Here is a 26228-nt window from a genome sequence, read left to right on the forward strand (position 1 = left end):
TGGTATTAACTAAGAGAAACATGCAAGAAAGTGAGCCCCATCCTAGAGGTTCCAGGACTGGGGAAAATATGGACTTTATAGAGGAAGTGGGAGGTTCCTGCTGTCTTAGGGTCTAAGAAGGCAGTAGATAGTTATTGCTATAATCATATTATTTGGAAATTGGGTTGACTGTATATGATACAGAAAATCCCTTTGTTAGGATTTGCTGTATCATATACAACATCATCATAATTGATGTCCTTTGACATTATTTGTATATAGCTGTGTCTTATAATGTCACCAGTAGCTTCTGTTCTCCCTGGTCTAAGCATTTAAGAAAGTCGTTATTTCCAAGACTCAGCCTATGGCCTATGCATTAAAAAGTTTGAGACATTCAATCAATTTTCCCCTCTCATATTAATTAGTGATTTATATGACTATATGATAATAGGAGTGTACATAAACACCATTCTCACCACCAAAAGACTATGTCCCGTTCCATCCCTCACAAGTGAAGCCAAACATCCACCCTCACACTCCATCCAGAGATTTTTACTTTGGTGCCCTACTCCAAACTCAGTCAGATCTTGCTTTGAGTTTCCCTTTCTGTTCTTATTTCTCAGCTTCTGTTTATGAGTGGGACCATTCCATATTCATCTTTGCTAAGACTAGCAAACAGAGACAGTGAGAAGCCCTGTCTTATACATGACCATCAAGGGAAAGCTTTCAGTTTCTCTCCATTGATTATGATGTTGGTTGTAAGACTGCTGTGTATAGGTTGGCCTGGTTTGAGGAATTTTCCATTCATTGGGAAACAATTTGACTATGTCTAGTAAACTTGGTAATGATATACCTATATTGCAGTGATTTGTACTTCTAGAATTACATACACTAATGAAACATGATATGTACACACAGGATCACAGTAGTATTGTTTTTACAATTCTCTTTAATATATTTATTTATTTACTTATTTTAATGAAAGAGAAATACATAGAGAGAGCAAAGCACTGCTTGGTTCTGGTTTATGGTGGTGCTGGGGATTGAACCTGGGACTTTGGAGCCTCAAGCATGAGAGTCTCTTTGCAGAAACATTATGCTATCTAGCCCCGCCCATTTATGGTTCTTCACTAAGTCTAAAGATCATAATTAAGGGAAAATAGCAACAATGAAAGATTACATATTATCTTTTTTATAAGAGATTTCATTCAGAGATTTTTTTTAAATGGGAAAAAGCATGCCTCAGAATTGATAAAACATAGTAATAGTAAAAAACATATATTGCTTCATCTCAAAAATTAATAAATTAATTGTGGTATGACAATGAATGAATCAGATCTATACTTAGAGGTGACTATTACAAACTGATTATCATGTAGAAAAAAACAAGTTTACCACATATACATATACTTTGTATGCTACTGCTTATGTAAAGTTTAAACTGTGCAAAATAGTACCAAATGCAATTTAGAAGTACAGACATATGGAGAAAATGAAGGTTTGCATGAGAGTGATAGCTAAAAAATGCAGGTTTGCATTTTATCTCCAGATTAGAGGGAGGTGAGGTGATTTGGGTGAGACACATATGAGGGTTTCAATTTTGTTATCAATGTTTTTCTTTATTTTTATTTTTTACCACAGCACTGCTTATGATGCGGCTGGGGATCGAACTTGGAAACTTTGGTGACTCAGGCATGAAAGTCTTTTTACTATTTCCCCAGCCCTCAATGTTTATTTTTAAATTGGATAGTGGTTTCATGAATGTTCATTTTATTACTCTCTAAATTACAGTATATCATAAATGCTACTCAATACTAATTTTTAATTTCTCTTTTCTTTCTATTTTATCTGATAGGATAGAGAGAAACTGAGAGGGGAAGGGGAGATGCAGAAGGAGATAGACACCAGCAGCACTGCTTGTGAAACTTCCCCCCTGCAGGTGCAGAATGGGGGTACAGGGGGGCTTGAATCTAGGTCCTCATGCATATTAATGTGTGTACCACTGCCTGGCCTCATTTAATACTATTTTTAAAGATAAATTAAAATTGGAAACCAAGCAAAGAGGTTTGTTCTTTTAGAGACTGGTTTGAACTTGACTGAAAACTTCCTATTTAAAAAAAAAGTATATATATATATATATATATATATATATATATATATATATATATATATGAATGAGCATTCACACACTTTAAGACCCATTTAGTTAGGTGATTTTGTCATTGTGCAAATGCCACAAATGTAATTGCACAGACCTAGATGAAACAGACACACTTAAGCTGTTGGAACACCATCGTATTCTCTAGTTCAGAGAATACGATGAATAGTTGCTCAGCAAAATTTGACAGTACGTGGTATCTCTCAAAATGCAAGACAGTACATAGGTATATCTCAAAATCCTGTTAAACAGAAAAGTCAACCACAAAAGATATTATGGTTCTGCTTACATGGAATTTTAGAAATGGCCTGGATCCAGGGAGAAGTGGAAGGACAACTTTCAGAGAGAATGGAAATACCTAAGTCCTGAGTAACTGGTTCTTTTTTATTACTATTATAATTTATAAAAAGGAAACATTGACTATACCATAGAATAAGAGGGGTACAACTTCACATAATTTCCACCGCCAGAACTCTGTATCCCATCCCCTCCCCTGATAGCTTGCCTATTCTTTAACCCTCTGGGAGTATAGACCCAAGGTTGAGTAACTGGTTCTACAGCTACATACAACTACCAAAACTCAGTAGGTGCATTATTTTGCATTAAATTGTGCCTTGTTACTATTTTTGTTTGCTTGCTTGCCTTGCTTTTGATTTTGCTTTTCAACCACCTTAGCTCAGTTCTAGTGCTATAGTACTTAGATTGATCCTGAGACCTTTGGATCCTCAGGCATGAGTATTTTGCATAACAATTATACTACCTCTCCAATACTACTATTAGTTTTTAAAGAGCGGGGTCAGGCAGTAGTGCACATGGTGTAAAGTGCAAGGACCAGCATAAGGATCCTGGTTTGAGCCCCCCCGGCTCCCTACCTACAGGGGAGTCACTTCACAAGTGGTGAAGCATGTCTGCAGGTGTCTATCTTTCTCCCTCTCTACCCTCCCCCCTGTCGGTTTCTCTCTGTCCTACCCAACAACAATGACAGCAATGACAACAATAACAATAACAACAATAACAAGGGCAACAAAAGGGGAAAAAACAGTCTCCATATGCAGTATATTTGTGGTGCAGGTACCGAGCCCCAGCGATAACCCTGGAGGCAAAAAAAAAAAAGGACAAAATGAAAGTCAATAAATATACTCATTTGTTGTTGAGCCAGATGTTGTTGTGCGCAGGCCATGGAGAAGAGAGAGGGGGTCCGGAGTGAAGAGGAAACACAAATCTTTATTTGCGCTGGCACCTCAGAGTTGGGTGCTAGAGAAGCAGGTTGGGCCACGTGGAGGTAGTGAAAATGGCTGCCTCACGCAGTAACCTTTCCTGCGTCTGAACACCAGAGTGAAGTGCTGGCAAGAGAGCAAGGTGCAGAAAACGAAGGGTTTTTATAGGAGTAGCTTTCACGAGAATGGGAAGGGGGAGGAGTAACCATAGCACTCCAGGATAGGATGATAACTCTCGTGAGAATGGGAGGGGGGAGGAGTAACCAAAACACTCCGGATATCGCGGGGATATAGACAATGCTCTGAGGATACAACATGGCTGAACAGGCACTCCGAGAATGTCCCAACTCTCGCAGGAACTAGCAGTAGCCTGAGGAGACAACATGGCAGATGTGACTGCATCTGCACAATTTCCCAGCATCTCCCCCTTTCCTTTTATCTAATGCCCAGGGCAACAGTGTGTAAAGTCTGTGAACTACTCAGGGTCAGTCTATGAAAAACCAGCAACGTGAAGGGAAGAAAGCTGCTGTAAAATTGTCTAAAGTGTCCAAAGGGTATACCAGCAAGTCCGATAGATGTCTCAGTCCAAAGTAGGCAACTAGGGGGAGAAATGGCAGGGGATGAAATGCTGCATGAGGAAGGTCAGCCTCTGGAGTTTTGCTTTTCTGTAGAAAGTGAGCTGGAACCGCCAAAACGTGACAGGTCAAAGCAGAAGCAGGAAAGGCAGACAGGCAGTAAAAAAGTTCTTTCCTTGGAGTCTGTGAATCAGGTTCTTCAGATCGCGTCAGGTGACATCTAGGGTTTCGGGGGGTTTGCCACTGTAGTCATGCCATCTAGTGGGTGATGTCAGGCTGTGCAGGGGTCCAGATGTTTTTTTTCTGGGATTCCTGTGGAAGAAACACAAACAATCTGCTTCTCGTGGTTAGCAGGGCATCTGATTTGAATGCTTTATAGAAAAAGAGGTTTGGTGCCTTGAACAACTGAGTATTGGGGGATGTATCTTTCCTATTCATTTATGGTTATATTTTATATTATTTGTCATGGTAGTCAGCCGTTATCTGGAAGGTCCTGGGTGATTCATGGGGAAAAAGAACTTATCTTTTAACAAAGACTCTAAGGTGTAGGGAAGCGGGAACTATCTTATCCCTTTTTTTTTTATCTTGCCTTTTGTTGCCCTAGTTGCTTTATTGTATGTAATTATATTTTTGTTATTACTGATATTGTGGTCGTTGGATAGAACAGAGAGAAATGGAGAGAGGAGGGGAAGACAGGGGGAGAGAAAGACACCTGTAGACCTGCTTCACCGCCTGTGAAGTGATCCCCCTGTAGGTGAGGAGCCGGGGGCTCAAACTGGGATCCTCAAGCCATTTCTTGCACTTAGCGCCACCTGCACTAAACCCGCTGCGCTACCGCCCGATTCCCAGGAACTATCTTTTAACATAAACTCTATGGCCATGCCAATAGCAACCTTGAGGGCACATGTGGCTCCCCACATGTCCCCCTGTCTTATGTCATGTTTTGATGTTTGGCGGACTTTGTTTTGTGGCAGGGTGGACTGTGCCTGTCTTAGGTTGGGGATCAGCCTTCCGTCTTACCCGTCATTGGAACACCTGGTCATTTTTGCCCAGTAGTACCAGGTGCCCTGCCTTAGGTTGACTGGATAGCGCTAGTTTCCTCTTACCTGTCATTGGCTAGCCAGCCCTCTACATGGTGGACATTCTGATGGAGGGGGGCAAATCCTCCACAGCAACTCAATATTCTGCCATGTCCAGCCTATGATAGTGAGTTTGTATAGGTTGCATCTTTATGGCATCAATCTGTTGCTACAAAAAGGCCATGAGCTTGTTAAGAATTATAGGACCATGGTCTGAGAGGTGTTGCAGTGGATAAGGCGATAGACTCTCAAGTGTGAGATCCCAAGTTTGATCCCTGGCTGCATGTGTACCAGAAAGATATCTGGTTCTTTCTTTCTCCTCCTCTCTTTCTCATTAATAAATTAATTAGAATTTTTAAAAAAATTATAGGACCTATTGTGAGCAGAAGAAATAAAACAAACTAGGGTCCTACAACTAAGGGTAGACAGGTAAGGAAGGGGGAATGTATCTATTGGTATGAAGAGGTAGGATCATATCTTAAGTCTAAGGGAAGCAGTCAGTGTATGTGATGTCTAGGGGAACAGCCATTTGTCTTTGGGGGTAGTAAAGAATGTCTGTGGCATGGGTGATATTATAAAGGGAAACATCTTTAAATTGTTGGCTGACAAAGGCATGGCTTATGGTGGCAAGACAAGATACCCCAATTAAGTTTACAAGAATATGTGAATGTTGTTAATTCACATAGGTTGGATATGGAGGAACTTCTTACAGTTTAATACCTTACCATATGAACAGATGATTTCTCATATGAAGGCTTGATAGCTGTAATCACTTACTTGTGAAAAAAATAATAAAACTTGTAACAAGTTAGAAGTTTACTATAATTGACTTCGGACTATAAACAGACTCAGGTTACTTAGAGAGTTAATGCATGTTAGTGTCAATGGTTTGAACATTTAGAGTAATCTGAGCAGATGGGTCATACAAAAATTTTTGGTCATTCAACACACTCACTCACAAAACACAACTGGCCAGTCATAATATAAGACATTCAGGGAAAGAGTAGGAGAGAGGTCTCTGTGAGCCAACTTTTGTAGGTTCTGCCATGTCATATTATGGATTTTGGGATGTATCCTGCAGCTAGTCCTCTGTATTTCTTGTTCTTCAGGGATAACAGTGCCATCATGAGGGTATTGTCGGACATGGCAGGCAGGAACCCAGACAGGTTTAGAGTAATTATGAGGGAAAATGCATGCAAAACCTCTTCCCATGGTGAATAGAGGGTCAGGCCCTTTCCAAATTTTATCGAGTGGGTCTCTCCATTTGACCTTAATAGATGGGAGAGTAGATAGTGTTTGCCAGTGAAGAATAATAAGAGGTAAGTCCGAGTTATTGTAAATATTAAAGAGATTTAACGTAGTTAAGGCTTTTGCTAGCTGGATGTTGGGGGGGTACATTCCTCCTTTATCTTTATTTAATTGAACCTTAAGGGTTTGATGGGCCCTCTCGACAATGCCTTGTCCCTGTGGATTATAGGGAATGCCTGTGGTATGAGTAATGTTCCAGAGGGAACAAAAATCTTTAAATTGTTTGCTGGTAGACGTAGGTCCATTGTCATTTTTCAGTTGAAGAGGTAAGCCCATTACAGCAAAACAGGAGAGCATATGGCTTATAAGCTTTTTAGAGCTTTCTCCTGTCTGAGCTGTTGCCCACATAAATTTAGAAAAGGTATCAATTGAGACAAACACATATTTTTGTTTGCCAAAGTTTGGTATGTGGGTGACATCAATTTGCCCAATAGCTTTAGCTTTTAAGCCTCGGGGGTTAACATCAAGAGTCTGAATACCAGGTGTTTTTATGAGACTTGCACAGGAAGAGCATGTAGCTAGGATATGTTTTAATTGTGGTAATGGAACATCAGGAAATTGAGCTCGAAGGCCTTTAAGATTAACATGGGTTAGGGAATGAAAGTCAGCAGGATCAGAGACAGAGACTAGGAGAGCTCCTGTGGAGGCAAGGCGGTCAGCTGCAGCATTCCCTTCACACAGGGAACCAGGAAGAGGGCTGTGGGAATGAAGGTGCTGAATATATAGTGGTTGGGTTCGAGAAGAGAGCATAGAGGCAATTTTAATCAAGAGAGGGGAAAGTGGGTTGTCATCAATTTTCACATAGGAATGAGCAAGCCATGGAAGTAAGTTAAAAGTATACACACTGTCAGAAAAAAGGTTGAAGGATTCTGGTACAGCTTTTAATGCAAGGAAAACAGCATAAAGTTCTTTGTACTGAGGGGAATTCTCAGGAAGCTCAGTAAAGAGAGGTTTAGGAGATTGTTTGTCTGGGTAATATATAAGGGCAGCAGCTCCCTTTTTTCCACCATGAGTGAAGACTGTAGGAGCAGAAGGAATGGGATCTCGAGAGAAAAGTTTAGGTGCTAGTACAGGCAAAAGAGGTAAAGAAGCTATCAATTTATTAGAAGGAAAATGGTTATCTATTTGTCCTGGAAACCCCATGAAGCTTATGGCAAAGCAGGAATGATGGCGTATGAGCCACTATGTATCTGTGAGAGAAAAGGGCAGAATAATTAAATCCGGTTCTTTCCCTAAGACCTTCCTTGGCGAACCATGAATGCTAACGCATCTATCTCAGTGAGGAGTTTTGGAGTTCCTCCTACTGGCGTGTGAAGCCACTCAAGAACCCTATGGTCTTGCCACAATGCCCCTACTACTGTGGGGGTGGAGTTGAAGATTAGAAGCTTTACCAGACAGGAGGGAGAGAATCGAACAAGGTGCATGTCCTGGAGGGCCTTGTTAACCCTTTCCAGTGCCGAGAAGGCCTCGGGAGTTAACTTACATTTTGAGGAGGGCTGTTTGTTTCCTTTTAACAGGTCAAACAGTGGTTGGAGGCAGCTTGTAGGCAGATAGAGATACTGCCTAAGCCAATTTAAATTTCCTAGAAAACTTTGTAAAGAAGCAAGAGTAAGGTTAGAAGGAAAGGTGACATTAGGTTTTAAGGGACGAATTTGTGTTAAAGAAATCTCTGAACCTGAGAAAGATATTGGAGGGATTATCTGTATCTTCTCAGGGGCTACATTAAGGCCACTTTTCTTTAATGCAGGAATGAGAAAATCACGTAAGGCATAGAGATCTGTATCTGATTTTCCCCATATTAAAATATCATCTGTATAATGGAAAACATTAAGGCCCTTATTAATATATGGGACAAGGGCAGATTTAATGAAAAACATTAAGGCCCTTATTAATATATGGGACAAGGGCAGATTTAACAGCCTCTTGACAAATTGTAGGACTATTGGCCATACCCTGGGTCAGCACCACCCATTCAAATCTGTCAGCAGGGCTGGCATTATTAATAGATGGAACAGAGAAGGCAAAATGTTTACAATCTTGCGGATGCAAGGGAAAAAACAATCTTGTATATCAATAGCTATGATTGGAATTCCTGTGGGAATTGCAGAAGCAAGAGGAAAACCCCTTTGGGGGGAGCCCCAGACCTGCATGGTTTTATTAACTGCATGGAGATCTTGGAGGAGGTGCCGTTTTCCTGAGCACTTTTTAATCACAAAGACAGGAGTATTCCATGGGCTTTGAGAATGACGAATGTGTCCCAAGGACAACTGCTCTCGGACGAGCTCTTTTAAAATTTCTAGCTTATCCCTAGGTAAAGGCCACTGTTCCACCCAGACAGGCTCATTAGAAAGCCAGCTTAAGCGGGGTGTTTGGCTATGAACAGTGGCATTTAGTATTGGGGGTGCTGATTAGACTTGGTCTCGCGGGAACGAGTGTTACGCTCTGCAGAGGCATCTGTGGATATCCTAACATCAAGACATTCCAGAATATCCCTACCCAATAGGTTGGTGCTAATATTAGCTACCAAAGGGCGGAAGTGTCCGGTAGAACCTTCTGGGTCTTCCCACATGAGCGAATCTCGTGTGTGAAATGATTGGGTCACCCCTCCTACTCCATGTAAACCAGGGATGAGTTCCCAATCTTGGGGAACCTCTTCTTGCCTTAAAATCGTCTTTGCTGCCCCCGTGTCAATCAAAAATTTAAAAGGAATATTGCCAATCTTTACTGTCATAGAAGGGTGACCTCGTTCTAAAACAGGAGTGGCCCACAAAATCTCAGGCCCCAAATTCGTACCATTCAGGGGCGTGCCATCTTTATGAAATTTGGACCAACAATCTCTCTTCCAGTGAAACCCTTTCCGACATCTTGGACAAACAGTACGTGGCCTCTGGCTCCCTGACTGAAAGCGGGGTTGCTCTGACTGGAGGCAGGGTTTCCCTGACTGGAAGCATGGTCGCAGCTTATCAGGACATTGGTTACGCCAATGTCCTTGGCGACCGCATTGAAAGCAGGCCCCGTTTTGATTACATGGGGTAACTGCATAAACCTGTGTCATAGCGGATGCCCCATAATTGCCTGATGTAAGTTCCTGTGTTGCCAAAATCCAATTATCTGGGTGTAGGTATTTAAGATTAAGGCATGCCTGACGGAATTGTGGTATCATGCCTTCCCAGACAATAGAGCGCAGGAGTAGTGAGTGGATGTCAGGATTATAAACCTTTCTCTCTAAACTTGTCTTCACCCTTGAGATGAAGCTCGCTAATGATTCATCAGTGCCTTGGTGAAGAGAGTTAATGGGAACTGACAAATCTACATCGGGTGGAGTCACCCTTTCCCATGCTTGTGTTGCGCACATGTGTACCTGATCAAAATAACTGGTTGGAAACCTGGCTTCTGCCTGCTGAGCTCCAGATTCATAAGCTCCTTCTCCAAACAAAGCATCAGAATCCCATTCTACCTGTTTGTTCCTATTTTCCTGCGACTGTCTAGAGCACTCATCATGGAAGCATGCCTTCCACTGTAGGTAGAGGGGGTCTGGGAGTGCAGCACGAGCCATATCTTTCCAATCTTAGGGCGTGTTAAGATGGTGGTAAAAACTCCTTAAAACAGACTTGGTCTGTGGAGCATGCATTCCGTCCTCCCTGACTGCTTGCCTGAGTGCTCTGAATATTTTAGAGGAGTATGGCTGCCACGGCTGAGGGTTTTGTTTAGAAGGGGCCACATTTACCGGGAAGGTGTGGATTTGGTCCGATGGCACAGGAGAGGGAGCTACAGAAGTGAAAGGTGCCATGGAAACTGCTGTAGTGGCCGCAGGGGAAACTGCACACATATCTATGGGGACGGAGCTCTTGGGGTGGACTGCAGATGGTTTAACGTCCTTAAATGCTGCCTTTAACTCCCGTACCTCAGCCACTAGGTCTCTTAATGATGACGTATCAGCAGGGGGTGGGGTCAGAGAAGCAGAAGCCTCAGGGGAAGCCAAAACTGGGGTGGTAGGAGGAGGGGCTAGAGAACCGGAAGCCTCAGGAGAATCAGGGGGCGGGGCCAGAGAAGCAGAAGAAACTGAACACGTGTCTGCCACAGAAGGAACTGAACACGTGTCTGTAGGAGCTGAACACGTGTCTGCAGGGACAGCGGGTGAAGGGGTCATGGAAGCCGCAGAAGGAACTGAGCACGTGTCTGCAGGGACAGAAGTTTGGGTGCTGACTGCAAATTGCTTAGGGAGTTTAGGTTGTAAGCACATATCTCTTAACTCTTGTATCTCAGGAGAAGCTGAACCCTGGGCGGAAGGGGGCAGGGTCGGAGGAGGAGCTTCCGAACACTTGTACGTGTCTGTGGGAATGGAAGTTCTAGGTCTATCTTCTGATTGCTGAGGGCATCTGAGTCTTAAGCACATGTGCTTTAACTCTCGTATCTCAGCCTCAAGGTCACTTATCCTCATGGCAGACCATGTTGTACATATCTTGTAAGTGGCGACCTCAGTTATAAAAATCCAAGGGGTAGCGAAAATTAAACCGTCTGTGAGAGCGTGAATCTGTCCCAGGGCAGAAGGAGATAATAACTGGGACACCTCCTCATAAAACGAAAAAATTCCCATGGTGGAGGGAAACGCAGGGCCACAAAGGCGGGCGGATGCCACTTACCTGTGTCTGGGCGGCTTTTGGGGACCTCAGGCTGGGCGTGAGTGTGGGACACATTGAGCGCCAGATGTTGTTGAGCCAGATGTTGTTGTGCGCGGGCCATGGAGAAGAGAGAGGGGGTCCAGAGCGAAGAGGAAACACAAATCTTTATTTGCGCTGGCACCTCAGAGTTGGGTGCTAGAGAAGCAGGTTGGGCCACGTGGAGGTAGCGAAAATGGCTGCCTCACGCAGTAACCTTTCCTGCGTCTGAACACCAGAGTGAAGCACTGGCAAGAGAGCGAGGTGTGGAAAATGAAGGATTTTTATAGGAGTAGCTTTCATGAGAATGGGAAGGGGGAGGAGTAACCATAGCCCTCCAGGATAGGATGATAACTCTCGTGAGAATGGAAGGGGGGAGGAGTAACCAAAACACTCCGGATATCGCGGGGATATAGACAATGCCCTGAGGGTACAACATGGCTGAACAGGCACTCCGAGAATGTCCCAACTCTCGTGGGAACTAGCAGTAGCCTGAGGGGACAACATGGCAGATGTGACTGGATCTGCACAATTTCCCAGCACTCATTCACTAAAATGTAGATACTGCTTTAGACCAAAACTTTGAGTTGTTTGTTTGGAATGTGTTTTAAACATGGATTTAATAAAAATAAAATTTAAAAAGGCAATGTAAAAAAAATGAGTCAGTCCACCAAATAGTTTGCCAAAAGCTCATGTGGGAACACTTCCTTCTATGGCCAACACTGAGCTGGGACCTCAGCCTGTAGCAACTGCAGCTGCATACTTTTCACTGTTGACTTAAGTGATCATAATACCTGAGACTCCTCAGGTCATCTGGAGGAGTTTCTGTGAGTCTTCCCAGACAGGCCAAGGGCACCTGTGAGAGACCATGTCTTCCAGATGAGGTGACAAGTAGGACATGGAAACTCTTGACTCTGGGATCTTGATGGTCTTAGAAAATCTGTGCTGTTGGATAATGGAGCCTGTGGGAGAGGAGAAAGAGGAAGCATGGCAGGCAAAATGACTGCCTAAATATTCTTGCATTTCTGTCATATAGAGAATCTGAGGCCTAGAAAAATTTATAAGCCATAATTGTTGTGACCCCAGCAGGAGTTTGGGACTATTAACATATAAATGACATCACCTTAAGGCAGACACACAGAGAAGGGAAGGTATAAAGCATGGGACTTGGAGCAGGTTGGGCTCTTTGGCTGCTGCTGTTTCTCCTGGTCAGATGCATCTCTGTGGAGGTGCGCCAGGTAACTGCCATGGCTACTTCTTCTGGGAATTAAACACATGTGACTCTGCTAGCAGGTGAACTTTTAGACCCCTCTACAGCCATGAGCAACCTTTACCAGAGCTGATAATTGTTTATGGGACTAAACTTTTGATAACTATACTCAGACTTTATGGACCTAGCATACTCTTAACCCTTGATAGTAAGTGCTTATTTTGCCTTTTACCTGTTTCACCCTAATAAACCTTGTATTGTTTAAACCAGTTACCAGCTCTCCACTGTGAATCCTTTTATTTTCAGCAGCCTCCAGCCAGCCCCCTTTTAAGTTAAATTACAACGCAAAATTTAATGTGTTTCATTTTTTTCCTCCAGGATTATCACTGGGGTTCAATGCCTATACCATTACTGCTGTCAGTCATTTTATTCTTCTTTTTTCTTTTTTCTTTTCTTTTCTTTGTCATGAATAAGTAATGAAAAGAAAAAAGAAAAAGAAAGAGGTTAGGAAGAGTGGGAGAAAAAGAGAGACACCTGCAGTATTGTTGCACTGCTCATGAACTGTTCTTCCTCAAACAAGTGAAGATGGGGCTTGAACCAGAGTTTTGCACTCTGTCTGCACAGCCACCAGATCCCCTCTATTTGAATCTTAAAGACATTCTCCTTCCTCAGGGTACTGGATGCTAGGAGCCAAAATGAAAGGACAATAGATAATATAGGAATGAAAACATGAAATCTCACTTAACGTGATGATTCTTTAAACTCCATTCAAGATGGGGTGAAGAAGGTAAATTTATCACTCTTAAAGCTTAGTATTCCATTGTGTATATATACCACAACTTTCTTAGTCACTCATCTGTTGCTGTACACATAGGTTGCTTTCAGTTTTGGACTATTACAAATTGTGCTGCTATGAACAGAAGTTGAGAAACAGGAATAGAAAAGAGGAACACAATATAGGACTTGGACTTTTGTTGGCATATTGCACCAAAGCAAAAGAATATGGAAGGGGGCTTTCAGGTCCTGGTTCATGATGGTGGAAGAGGACCTAGGCTGGGGATGGAAGTGTTTTGCATAAAATTGAGAACTGTTACCTATATATCAACAACTGTATTTACTGTAAACCATTAATTCCCCCAATATAAAAAAGTGAAATCAAACTTCATAGGTTAAAATGTTCACATTTCACCTTTTAAAAAGGAACTAGGGAGCTGGGCAGTAGTGCAGCAGGTTAAGCAGACGTGGAGCAAAGCACAAGGACTGGCGTAAAAATCCCGGTTTGAGCCCCTGGCTCCCCACCTGCAGGGGAGTCACTTCACAAGTGGTGAAGCAGGTCTGCAGGTATCTATCTTTCTCTCCTCCACTCTGTCTTCCCCTCCTCTCTCCATTTCTCTCTGTCCAATCCAACAATGACAACATCAATAGCAACAACAATAAAAAAACAAGGGCAACAAAAAGGAAAATAAATATAAAAAAATTTAAAAAAAAAAAGGAATCAAAGTAGGGTAGTATAACTCTGAGGTCTCACATTCAATCCTCCACACCACCATAAGCCAGAGTTCAACAATACTCTCAGAAAAAGTTAAAATAATAAAATATGTAGTTAAAAAAAACTTTAAAAAATTTCTTTACTGGGGAATCAATGTTTTACATTCAACAGTAAAAACAATAATTTGTACATGTATAATATTCCCTAGTTTCCCATATTTTCCCATAATTATTCCCATAATTTCCCATAGTTTCCCTAGTTTCCCATACAACCCCCATTAGGTCCTCTGTCATCCTTCTTGGACCTGTATTCTGTCCCCCCACCCATCCCAGAATCTTTTACTTTTTTTCAGTATGCCAGTTCCATTTCAGGATCTACTTGTGGGGGTTTTGGTTTTTTTTTCTGATCTTGTTTTTCAACTTCTGCCTGAAAGTGAGATCATCCCATATTCATCCTTCCGTTTCTGACTTATTTCACTTAACATGAATTTTTCAAGGTCCATCCAAGATCAGCTGAAAACAGTGAAGTCACCATTTGTTACAGCCGAGTAGTATTCCATTGTGTATATATACCACACCTTGCTCAGCCACTCATCTGTTGTTGGACACCTGGAATGCTTCCAGGTTTTGGCTATTACAAATTGTGCTGCCAAGAACATATGTGTACACAGATCTTTTTGGATGGGTGTGTTGGGTTCCTTAGGATATATCCCCAGGAGAGGAATTGCAGGATCATAGGGTAGGTCCATTTCTAGCCTTCTGAGAGTTCTCCAGACTGTTCTCCACAGAGGTTGGACCAATTGACATTCCCACCAGCAGTGTAAGAGGGTTCCTTTGACCCCACAACCTCTCTAGCATTTGCTGCTGTTACCTTTTTTGATGTATGACATTCTCACAGGAGTGAAGTGTTATCTCATTGCTGTCTTTATTTGCATTTCTCTGACAATCAGACTTGGAGCATTTTTTCATGTGTTTCTCAGCCTTTTGGATCTCTTCTGTGGTGAATATTCTGTCCAAGTCCTCCCCCCATTTTTGGATGGGGTTATTTGTTGTCTTGTTGTTGAGTCTGGCAAGCTCTTTATGCATGTTGGGTATTAAACTCTTGTCTATGGCATGTAAAGATCTTCTGCCATTCTGTGAGGGGGGTCTCTTGGTTTGTGTAGTGGTTTCTTTTGCTGTGAAGAAGCTTTTTAATTTGATGTAGTCCCATAGGTTTATACTTGCCTTAGTCTTCTTTGTAATTGGATTCATTTCATTGAAGATGTCTTTAAAATTTATGTGGAAAAGAGTTCTGCCAATATTTTCCTCTAAGTATGTGATAGTTTGTGGTCTAACATCCAAGTCCTTGATACACTTGGAATTTATATTTGTATTTGGTGAAATAAAGCGGTTCAGTTTCATTCTTCTATATGTTTCAACCCATTGTTTCCAAACCATTTGTTGAAGAGACTCTGCTTTCCCCATTTAATAGTCTGGGCCCCTTTGTCAAAGATTAGATGTCCATAGGTGTGGGGGCTCAAAACTTGTTGGTAAATGTTTTGTTCTCAGGGAAAGACCTGTGTTTGCAAAAAGTCTCTATTTGGACTCAATGTCCCCAGACAAGAACCCAGTTCTGAGTATCTCTCACACACTCAGTGGTGTAATGCTGACTGCAACCATTCAGCTGTTGTCACCTACTGCCAACTATAGACACCTGACAACGTGGGAGCTCCACATCAGGTTCTTACTTCCCAGCCTGGTCTCTGTCAACATTCAGCTTACTCATCAAGAATCCCTTCTGTCCCTGTAAAGTAGCTGTATGCAAAGGTGGTGTCTCCCATGTAGAATTGGACCAAGCTAAATACATTGAACAGGGCTCACCATGGTCTCACCAGGAGGCCAAGTGAAGAAGTGAATGGAGCCTGTATCCCCCCACTTCTACCATCTCCCTCTGATACATGCCCTGATCCAGATTCTTCCTCTTCCCCCACAGACATGAAGGAACTTTCTCAGGCCCATCCTCTTTGGTCCATAGGTGCAGCCAGAGAATCAGAGGCACAGTTTGTGTGACATTAGGGGCAGTGGAACCTGTCATTTGGGCACAATGAGACCAGTAGTTTTTCATTAAAGTTGAAGAGAAAGAAGCATTTATGAAATAATTGATTTTTTTCAGGTCACAGCTTGTGTCCAGAAGTTACATAGGGCTGATGAAAGAGAGACACCTGCCTTCTGGGTCACCCAAACCACACAGTGCTGATGGTCACTTGTTCTACCCTTGGGATTTGCTCTCTTCATTAGACACCCTCTGCTTAAAAGGCTTGCTGACTCAGCACTGACACACACACAAAAAACCCCACAATTCTTACAAGTATTCTCTGGGAGCTTTATGTTATCACATGTACCTGACAAAGATCTTACCTCATTTCCTCATTCACCAGTTTCCTACTCTTTCTTCAAAAGAAAGTTTAGCAGCTTCCTACTGCAGGCAACCTCTTTGTAATTTCCCAGCCCTCGGTGGCCATTTGCCTTGGGTGCATTTTTTATAGATAGCTGGGACTATTGGCATAACCTTCATGCCTCACTCAAGTCATGTTGGGTGAGCACTCCTTGGGGGCAAGTATGACATCTTTGTGTCTCATTAGTGAATCTGTTTCTAAGTCAGTCAAGTGCTAAGATTTTTATCACATTTAATTTTCACAACAACTCTACTTAATTCAGAATTGGATACATTTCCCCAAGTGCATGCAGTGAATCTATAGCAGATATATTGTTCAAACTCAGGTCAATGAAACCTCCAGGTCTAGACACTAAACCAAAATTCCATGTCCAATCATGAAACAATGACAATACCATCCTCATATTAGAGACCATGTCATTACAGAGAGAAGACTCGTGTATAAAAGCCTCCAGGCAGTGAAGAGAATCAAGAAATGGAACATAAAATCTTTCATCTAGTTGAAATCAGAAGCCATAGATCTTAGGAGCAGAATTTCACAAACTTAAAGAATACTGAACTGTGGACCAAGGAGGAGAATCTGTCCCATCTTCAACTCTCTATGTTCTAGTGAAATGTTTTCTTCTTAAATTTTCCCCAGCTCCACTGTCATTGCACTGCTCTAAGCCACTATCACTGTTCATCTCAACGATTTCATTAGCATAACTATTCTCTACTTCTTCTTTTGCCTTCTTAGGAGCATTTCCCACCAGAAGAACACAAGCAATCATCTGAAAACACAAACTAGATTATGTACTTGCCTTAATCATAGTTTCTCATGGTTTCTGATGCCTTCCGTGCTTAACTCATATATATGGTCTGGATCCACACATCCATTCTATTCCTCTCACTCACAAATGCCAGCCTACTCTGACCCTCCCATATCCCAAATATGCCAAATTCTTTCCTACAGCAGAGATTTCACATTCACTTTTCCCTGGCCAGAAGTCCTTGATCCCAACATTATGCATAGTTGCTCTTCTTCATCCACTGTGATTGTCACCAAATGTTTTTTTCTCCAGCATTTTTTCCCTGAGCACCTTCTGGAACATATGTGCTTTTCCCTGACTTGCTATCCTGTCATTCTGGTTGTTGATTTAATTTTAGTAGTAGTAAGTAGTAGCAGTGGTAATAGTAATTGTTGTATTCTGCCCCTAAGGTTATCACTGAGGCTAGTTGCCTGCAATTAGTCCACCTCTTCCAGTAGACAGAAGGTGAGAGACAGACAGAGATGTGGAGAAAGAGACAGAGAGAAAGGAGAGACACTGCAGCACTGCTCCACCTCCCATGTGGAGACCCAGGGGCTCAAATCCTGATGGGTCACTGAATCGCTTCTAATTTAATTGTGATGCAGTACATCTCGAAATATTTTGCTCTTTTATTGATTTTTTTCATTTTTCCACTAGACTGTAACTCTTTTCAGAACATAGACTTTTCTTGTCTTGATTATCAGCTGGAAAAACATAACACCCAACACCTGTCAGAGAATGGTTACATAAGTTACAACACAATATGACTAATGTGTATTGAATGCTTACAAAGTGGTAAGAACTCTTTCATATTTCAAAACACAAACTGAATCTTTTTAATATATAGGCTGTGTATTTGATATGCGGACTCTCTCAAAAGCCTAGACCAAGTAGATTAGAAGCATCCAATAGCACAGCTATATACAAGATACTGGGTACTGTACAGCAAACCCTAACAAAAGGACTTTTCAAAGTTAACCCAATTAACAAATAATGTGATGATAACATTAACTATCGATTGTCTTTTTGAACCCTAAGACAGCAGGAACCTCACATCTCCACTATAGAGCCCTTACTTCTCCCAGTCCTGGAACCCTTGGATAGGGCCCACTTTCCTGTATGCATCTCCCAATCCAAACCAAATAATATTGCATCCGCCGATCACAACCTAACCAACGCAACGTTTGCCACCTCAACATGCTTCACCTCAGACTGTGTCCACAGACTACACATGTGGAATGACAACCCTTCAGCTTCATTACTCGGGTGAGACCTTTCCTTTTATAGTACACTCTAATTTCATCTCAGGTAGTTCACTTTCTAACAAAGTCCCATAACCTAGATATACACCAGTTCCTGTGAGAGAGAGCATATGTTCACATGTATCCATAAACTACTGCAAAATATATACCTGAAAGCAGAAGTACACTAGAGTTTGCAGTGAGTACCTCCCTAACACTTCCTCTCCACTATTCCAAGCTTGGGATCCATGATTGCTCAACAAATTGTTTGGCTTCGTATGTTAACTCTCTTTTCAATCACCAGGTTCCAGATGCCACCAAGATGCTGGCCAGGCTTCCCTGGATTGAAGACCCCAGCAATGTGTCCTGGAGCTCAGCTTCCCCAGAGACACACCTTACTAGGGAAAGAGAGAGGCAGACTGGGAGTATGGACCGACCAGTCAACGCCCATGTTCAGCGGGGAAGCAATTACAGAAGCCAGACCTTCTAGCTTCTGCAACCCTCAACGACCCTGGGTCCATGCTCCTAGAGGGATAGAGAATGGGAAAGCTATCATGGGAGGGGGTGGGTTATGGAGATTGGGTGGTGGGAATTGTGTGGAGTTGTACCCTTCCTACCTTATGTTTTTGCTCATTAATCCTTTCTTAAATAAAAAATTTTAAAAATAAAAAATAAATAAAAAAGAACTCTTTCATATGTTTTGTATTACCTATGAAGCAGATACTATTATCTCATTTCAAAGAAGGATTGAGACATGGGAAGCACACATGTCAAACTCAGAGTTAGGGGCAGTGAACTTGTCTGTGGGGTAAATCACTGTTAACTCAAAATTTCTGACTCAATTTTCCAGAAATTGCTACTGCAGGTGTCTTCTGTCTGTGCTTCTCTTCTCAATTCTGTCCTATCAAGTATAAGTTTAAAATGGGAAAATGGCTGCCAGGAGTACTATATTCATTATGCAAGCACAGAAACCCAGCAATAACCCTATAACCCTGGTAGAAAAAAATTCAAATGAGTAATTTTTACTCCATTCATAAAGGGTACCCCCCCTTTTTTTTACTCTATCCATACATTTCTCATAGGGTTCTTTTTTCATGTATTTTAAACTTTAATTGGAGAAATAAAAACGAAAAAGCATGTGCCAGAGAAGCACACTGGGTAAAGATAGCTGGTCCCATGAAGAAGCTGATACCTGTTGTTTTTTTAAATAAATTTTCTTATTTTTAATTTTTATTATCTTTATTTATTTATTGGACAGGGACTGCCAGAAATTAAGAGAGAAAGGGATGATAGGAAGAGAGAATCTGAAAGGCAGAGACATACCTGTAATACTGCTTCACCACGCACAAAACTTTCCCTTACAGGTGGGGACTAGGAGCTCAAACCCAAGTCCTTGTGTATTGTAACATGTGCTTCAACCAGGTGCACCACCACTCATCCCCATGATACCTGCTTTTATTCACTTCCTTTCTAAGTTACTCCTACATCTTGTGTGTGTGTCTTTCCTTTTTCTTCTTCCCTCCTAGCTAAAGGAAACAGGGCCTAACTTAAAGGATGTACTTTTTAATGCTTGCCAGAAGTCCAAATTATCCCATCAGTGGGAACCAGTAAACAATTCCTGACACAGTCAAGAGATAGGAGCTTCAGAATCACTTAATTCATTCCCCCTCTTCTCCCATCATTCAACTCCTTGTTGCTTTGCTCCAGATTCTACCCTGAGCCATCAGTACAGAGCTGAGTACCCAGTCAAGAAATAAATGTAGATAGATGAAGTCCCTCAGTTTGCTACTGTACCAGCTGCTTCCTGACTCAGAAGTTGTGTAGAGGATGCAGAAGATGAAACCTCCACCTCAGCTCGCATTCAGCTACTATTCAATATGAAAATTAGGGATGCTTTTAGGGAATTTATAGAAATACAGCTATTGTATTTACTAGGATAGAATGAATGGGTGGGTGAAGAAGGTGGTGGGGTGTGTGGATAGGAGCCTTCAGTGAAAAGAAGAATGGATGCCAGACTTAGAGGAATGCCCTAAAGTTTGGGGCTCTCCCTGGGCCATTTCATGAGGGAAATCCAAAGGAGTAGAGAGAATGGGAAGACAGGTGAAACTCTTGGGAAGGAGGTCCCTAACTCTTATAATATCCTTTCAAAACCACATCTACCTCAGAATATCAGTCACATCAAGTTCTTCATGTTCAGCTCTGATCATGTCACTCTGAAGCTCCAAAACCATTGATAACTTCCCATTTCCTACAGAATAAGTGGAAACTTAAAACTTGGCTTTTGAGGGCCACAGCTATTGGTACCAAGTATATCTTTCCAGGTATGTTTTTGCACAGAGCCTCCCTTTTCTTTGACAACTTCAACCCTTTGCCCATGGCTCATTATTTATTTATTTATTTATTTATTTATTATTTATTTAAGAAAGGATTAATTAACAAAACCATAAGGTAGGAGGGGTACAACTCCACGCAATTCCCACCACCCAATCTCCATAACCCACCCCCTCCCCTGATAGCTTTCCCATTCTCTATCCCTCTGGGAGCATGGACCCAGGGTCGTTGAGGGTTGCAGAAGGTAGAAGGTCTGGCTTCTGTAATTGCTTCCCCGCTGAACACAGGCGTTGACTGGTCGGTCCATACTCCCAGTCTGCATAGCTCATTTTTTATCCCTATCTCCTACCCCAAAGTTCTGTGCTCTGGCATCAATCTATTTGCATATATGAGCATACCTATTTTCTGACCTCCATTTTTTCATTGTTCTATTCCTTCTGCTTATCATGCTTTTCCCACCTTTGATTAGCTGTCAAAACCCTTACATTTTTCAAAACCCAGTTCAGATACCATCTCCTCCAGGAAGGCTTGTCAGAACTTCTCCCCCAGGGTTGACATTTAATTTCCATCTTCCATGCATCCAGGCCAGTTGACAATGTGACAGAGCTCCATAAGGCACTAGTGTATACAAACTTGAGTTTATATTTATCTTTCTAGTTTATATTTATCTATCTTTTTTAATACTGTTGCCACCCAGGACTTAGAACTCTGGGCCTCTGAGGGTCATATGACTGTTTCAGAGCTGGGGTGTCAGCAACATCCACCTGGGATTTCTTTTTAGTAGTACATGTACAGTGGGTTCCCACTAAGTGTATGAATGAAAGTTAACTTAAGGCTGGGGAGATAGCATAATGGTTATGCAAAAGGCTTTCATACCTGAATCTCCGATGTCCTAGTTTCAATCCCCAGCACCACCATAAGCCAGAGCTAAGCAGGGTTCTGAAAAAGGAGGAGATGAGGAAGAAGAAGAAAAGAAGGAGTAAGAAAGAGTGGATGGGAGGTAGGAAAAGTAAATTTAGAAAAACCTATGTCAAGAGGTGGTACAGTGGATAGAATGTTGGATTCTCAAGCATGAGGCCCTGAGTTCAGACCTCAGCATTACATGTGCCAGAGTTATACTCTGGTTCTCCCCCACCCCAACTAATGTATTAAATGAATCTTAAAAGTGTACTGAGTCTATGTTTAGAGCAGTGGGCAAGAAGGGAGATGAACTATAAATGGTACAGGTCACTTGCCTTTTCTGGAGGGCCTGGAAAACAGAGTGGAAGGGTGGAGTGAACCTCTCTACCTGCTATGGGAAGAGGTCCAGCAGATGCCACCAATCCAGTTCTATCCGTGTGTTCAGGCCCAGTCAGCTATGTAGTCATATGTCATCCTCAGTTTCACAAAAATCATTTCAATCTCTGGTCCAGAAAAGCCGGTTGTGACACCTCAGGCAACAGCTCAGGCAGGAAACTCCCTGTATACCCAACTAGGCAGCTGAACAGGTGTATCTGCCTTGCCAGGCCCCTGAGTGAGCCAACTGCTAGGTCAGAGATAAGAATCAACTAGGTGGGGCAGGAACATCCTCTAAGAAACTCTAGACTGAGACCAGGCAGAGGCAGGGACTTGGCATACTCCTTGCCATCTGGGCTCAGAGGAGGGTCAGCAAGTTGGTCCTTGATAAAGATTTTCACCCTCTAATTTCAGGACCCCTGGTTATAGTTTCTGCCTCCAGTGAGATTCTTGTTCTCAGCTTCCAGGGACTGAATGGAATGAGGATGGAGGGTACTATCTCCCTTCCAGAAGATATCTCTGAGCCATGAATGCTGAAGACATTATGATCCTAAATCATAACCAAGCTAATCTTAAATTTGTGGGGAAACCAGTATCCACTCCTTACCACCCTAAGCCCATAGTTCTGCACTTTTTAATTTTGGGTGGCAAGGGAGCAGTGATCCAGAGTCCCAACTGATCTATGCAGTGCCAAGATCTAGAACCAAGAATCCCTTAATACTAAAATGCCTAGGCCCAAACCTCCATATCTCTCCACCAATCTTAATCCCTCCCTGGATGATACCAGCCACTACCAGAAGGTGCCCAGAGGGTGGAGCTCTGAGTCAGAATATAAATACCCAGCCTTGACCCTCAGCTGGAGAGTCAGAGAGATGCTTCAGAGGCAGATGCCTGCCTGGATAACCCACAACCTGCCAGACAAATGCCAAAAAGAAGATGGAGAGCCCTCAGCCACCTGTCCCTGGAAGGTGAGGGAGCCATACTGAGTGGGTGAGAGCTGAGGGATGAAGGCAGGCTTGGGGAGAGTTGGGCTGGTGCACTGGGAACCAGAGACACCAAGTACTTGCCCTGGAAATGTGGTCTGATCCAAGTGATGCTTGGGCTCCAGGATGAATGGTCCTGATCAGGACCTTGATAAGATAGCAGCTTGATAAGATAGCTTGGAGAGGCTCATGGGCTGCTGGAGCCAGGGAAGCAGTCAGGTAGACAGTACTCAGTGGGTAGACCTGTATTTGCCTCTTTCACCTAGCAGTTAAGAGAGCACTAACCCCATGGATATCCTAAACTATTGTACTATGTGCATGTGTGGTGTGATGTTTATTGAGGATCAGTGACATTGTCAACCTGTCACCATGAAATAAGAAGCCATATGCCTAGGTCTATGGGAGATTCCTGGGTCCACCCAGCCTCACAGGGAAACTCTCTGTTCATTAGTCATCTCGCCAGAACTCTGGGTCAGTTCTCCCTCAGTTTCCCCATTCACTCTTATGCAAGGACTATCAACAGCAACATTTCCTCATTCCCCTTCCAGGTGGTATACCCCCCAGCCCACACCAAATCAATGAATGAAATGAATGATGTCTTGTTACTTTAAGAGTGGGGCATGGGGATCTTGCTTTGTCTCCAAGGCAGAAGAGGGGAGAATCTTTGTACCATATGGTGGAGTCTACTGCCATAGCCAGGATAGACATCATACTCTGGTGTATAAGGCCACATATTCCTGATTTTGGTGGTGGTATTGCTTAAAGAGCCTTTTGTCAGCATGTGGTCATGCCTATCTGGTCTCATTGAACTTCCTAATCTGGGAGACACCTTTCATGGAAGGGACAGAGTTTGAGGGGGAATAAAGCAACTGAGAATGGCACACATCCCTCAGGTTCTGGAAGCTCCATAGACTCAGAAGGCTTTTCTTGCTCTGATTTCTCACCTATTCTGAGTATTAAAAAGAAAATAGTTACAGCACCTCCTCTCAGATGACCACTAGTCTGGAATGTTGCTCAAATTATCTAGGGAATGGTATGGGGGGGTCTATGAAGATCTCCCAATGGTGTTCTTTCAGGAAGGACCCACACTTCCTGGAATCCATCCCAGGCTAGCCTAAATTCTTACACAGGTGTTGCAAAACACTGATGGATACTCCCAGATCTCTGGGGAGGAAGTTGTGGCGCCTCATCAGCCTGGTCAAATGTAAAAAAAAAAAAAAAATCTCAGGAAAAGAAGTTTCCAAGGCTCCCTGGGAGTTTTCTTTCTGCCTTTAATACCCCCAGACCTTGTGAGATGGTAGGCCCCCAGGGATGAACCTCAGACTCATCACTTCAAAAACATGCTTGTTATACCCTACCCTCAACTCCTATCTCCAGCTAGATGCCTGAATCTCCTAGTTCATCCATAACTATTCTTCTGACTTGTGGTGGCAGCTGGACTATTACAATACAATGAGAGGCCCAAATTGGGCATTACTCCTGCCTCTATTAACTAGTCTAGTGCATGACCTGTAGCAAGTTTTTATCTAGTTAGAGTACTTTAAGAGGAGCCCCGGGGGCCAGGCAGTAGTGCAGCGGGCACGAAGCACAAGGACTGGTGTAAGATTTCCAATTCAAGCCCCTGGTTCCCTACCTGCAGGGGAGTCACTTCACAAGCAGTGAAACAGTTCTGCAGGTGTCTCTCTTTCTTTCCCCTCTTTTTCTCCCCCTCATCTCTCCATTTCTCTGTCCTAACCAACAATGATGACAGCAATGACAACAGTAATAATACTACAACAGCAGCAGCAATGAACAACAAGGGCAACAAAAGGGAAAAACAGCCTCCAGGAGCAGTGGATTCATAGTGCAGGCAGCGAGCCCCAGTGATAACCCTGGAGGCAAAAAAAAAAAAAAAAAGGAGACCCCATCCTCCAGGTGAAAGCGAAAGCAGTGTCCTGCAGTCAGGCAGGTCTATGCCTAATTCCTGACCCTGCCACTTCCAGCCAAATGACACTCTATGAGCCATAGTCTTGCTTTGCTCAGTATTCTCACCTGCAAATCAATAATCACACAAAGAGTACAACTGAGCTTGCTAAGAGTATGGGAAAAATGGACAGGAGCAGGCACAAAATAGCCAGCATGCAATCAGGAACAGGGTAGAGGAGGTCAGTGAGTTATGTTTGCCTATCTCATCCCAGAGCTTCCATCTCTAAAGTCAGGGGGAGGAAGGGGCCATGCTGGATTGCTTTGTTTTTTATGAGGGGCAGGGAGAGAGAACCATGAAAAATGCCGCCTAGGGTTCTGGAAATGCTTCCTATTAATAGAAAACTCAGGACATTACAAGAAATGTTGAATCACTGGGTACATATCATAGACAATATTGATGTCAGTACTGACAATTTGTAATCAGATAACGTTTATTTGACAGTATCAGTAAATATAGTATATTGCAGTACTGTTCTTTCTTTCTTTCTCTCTTTCTTTCTTTCTTGCCTCCAGGGCTATTGTTGGACCTCAGTGCCTGCACTACAAATCCACTGCTCCTGGATGTCATTTGTTTCCCATTTTGTTGCCCTTGTTGTTTCAGCTCTGGCATATGCAATGTTGGAGATCAACCTGGGGAAAGGAAAATTTCAAGACTCCTGGTTCTGATGTGTCCTGGATGTCTTTAAAAAAGGTGGTGTAATGTACAGCTAGTGGTAACTCTGCAAATAGGAGTACGGCCAGAGTTTGGGTGATATTTTGGGACTTTGGGGAGATTCCAGGTGAAACAGGGAATCTCAGAAAATGCATGTAATTTCTGTGCTCTACCCACTGACTTACATACCTGCCCTGGGACTATGATGTTTCATTTATCTGTAACACTACTCTAATTAAGCTGATTATATCAGAAGCAAAAGATGAGCGATCACTATAATTTCAAAAGGTCATTTTTCACAGACGCTGCTTCCAGGAATTATCTGGGTATAAGATCTCACTTCCTTCTATCATGGTTCCTCTGAGAAATCTCTTAAACCCCTGCCAGGTTTAGTTATTGTCCTTGCTAGCAAGACAATAATGGCACTTTGTGGCCCACTGGGCAGAGTGCATTACCAGTTTCAAGCCCCTAGCTCCCACCTGAGGTGGGGGGACTTTATGAGTGGTGTAGCTATGCTACATGTGTCTCTTCTTCCCTCTCCCTTTCACTGTATTTATCTCAGTTACCCTCTATAAAAAATGGCCACCAGGAACATGGAGCAGTATAGGTTCCAAACCCCAGTGATAATCCTGGTAGGAAAAGAAGCAAGGAAGGAAGAAAGGAAGGAAGGGAGGGAGGAAGGAAGGAAGGAAGGAAGGAAGGAAGGAAGGAAGGAAGGAAGGAGAAAGAAAGAAAGAAAGAAAGAAAGAAAGAAAGAAAGAAAGAGAAGGAAAGAAAGAGAGAAAGAAAGAAAGAAAATTGGGTTTGTCCTACAAATTTCTGAACTGTGCTTCAAGGCTCAAGGTGACTATTAGGAAATGGAAGCTTCTAAGACTCCTAGACTGTGA

The 26228-nt window shown here is 42.7% G+C and overlaps 1 protein-coding gene across 1 annotated transcript in view; it reads left to right on the plus strand.

The window, feature by feature from the left end:
• The first annotated feature begins 22600 nt into the window (after window positions 1-22600).
• The window catches only part of PLA2G4E (phospholipase A2 group IVE), a 51275-nt gene continuing 47647 nt past the window's right edge, over window positions 22601-26228 (plus strand). The window contains exon 1 of the mRNA XM_060175056.1: window positions 22601-22709. Coding sequence (XP_060031039.1) covers window positions 22614-22709 — 96 coding nt within the window. The 5' untranslated portion in view covers window positions 22601-22613. The remainder of the gene's footprint in view (window positions 22710-26228) is intronic.

This window comes from Erinaceus europaeus, chromosome 16 (genome assembly GCF_950295315.1).
Source record: "Erinaceus europaeus chromosome 16, mEriEur2.1, whole genome shotgun sequence".
Taxonomy (NCBI): domain Eukaryota; kingdom Metazoa; phylum Chordata; class Mammalia; order Eulipotyphla; family Erinaceidae; genus Erinaceus; species Erinaceus europaeus.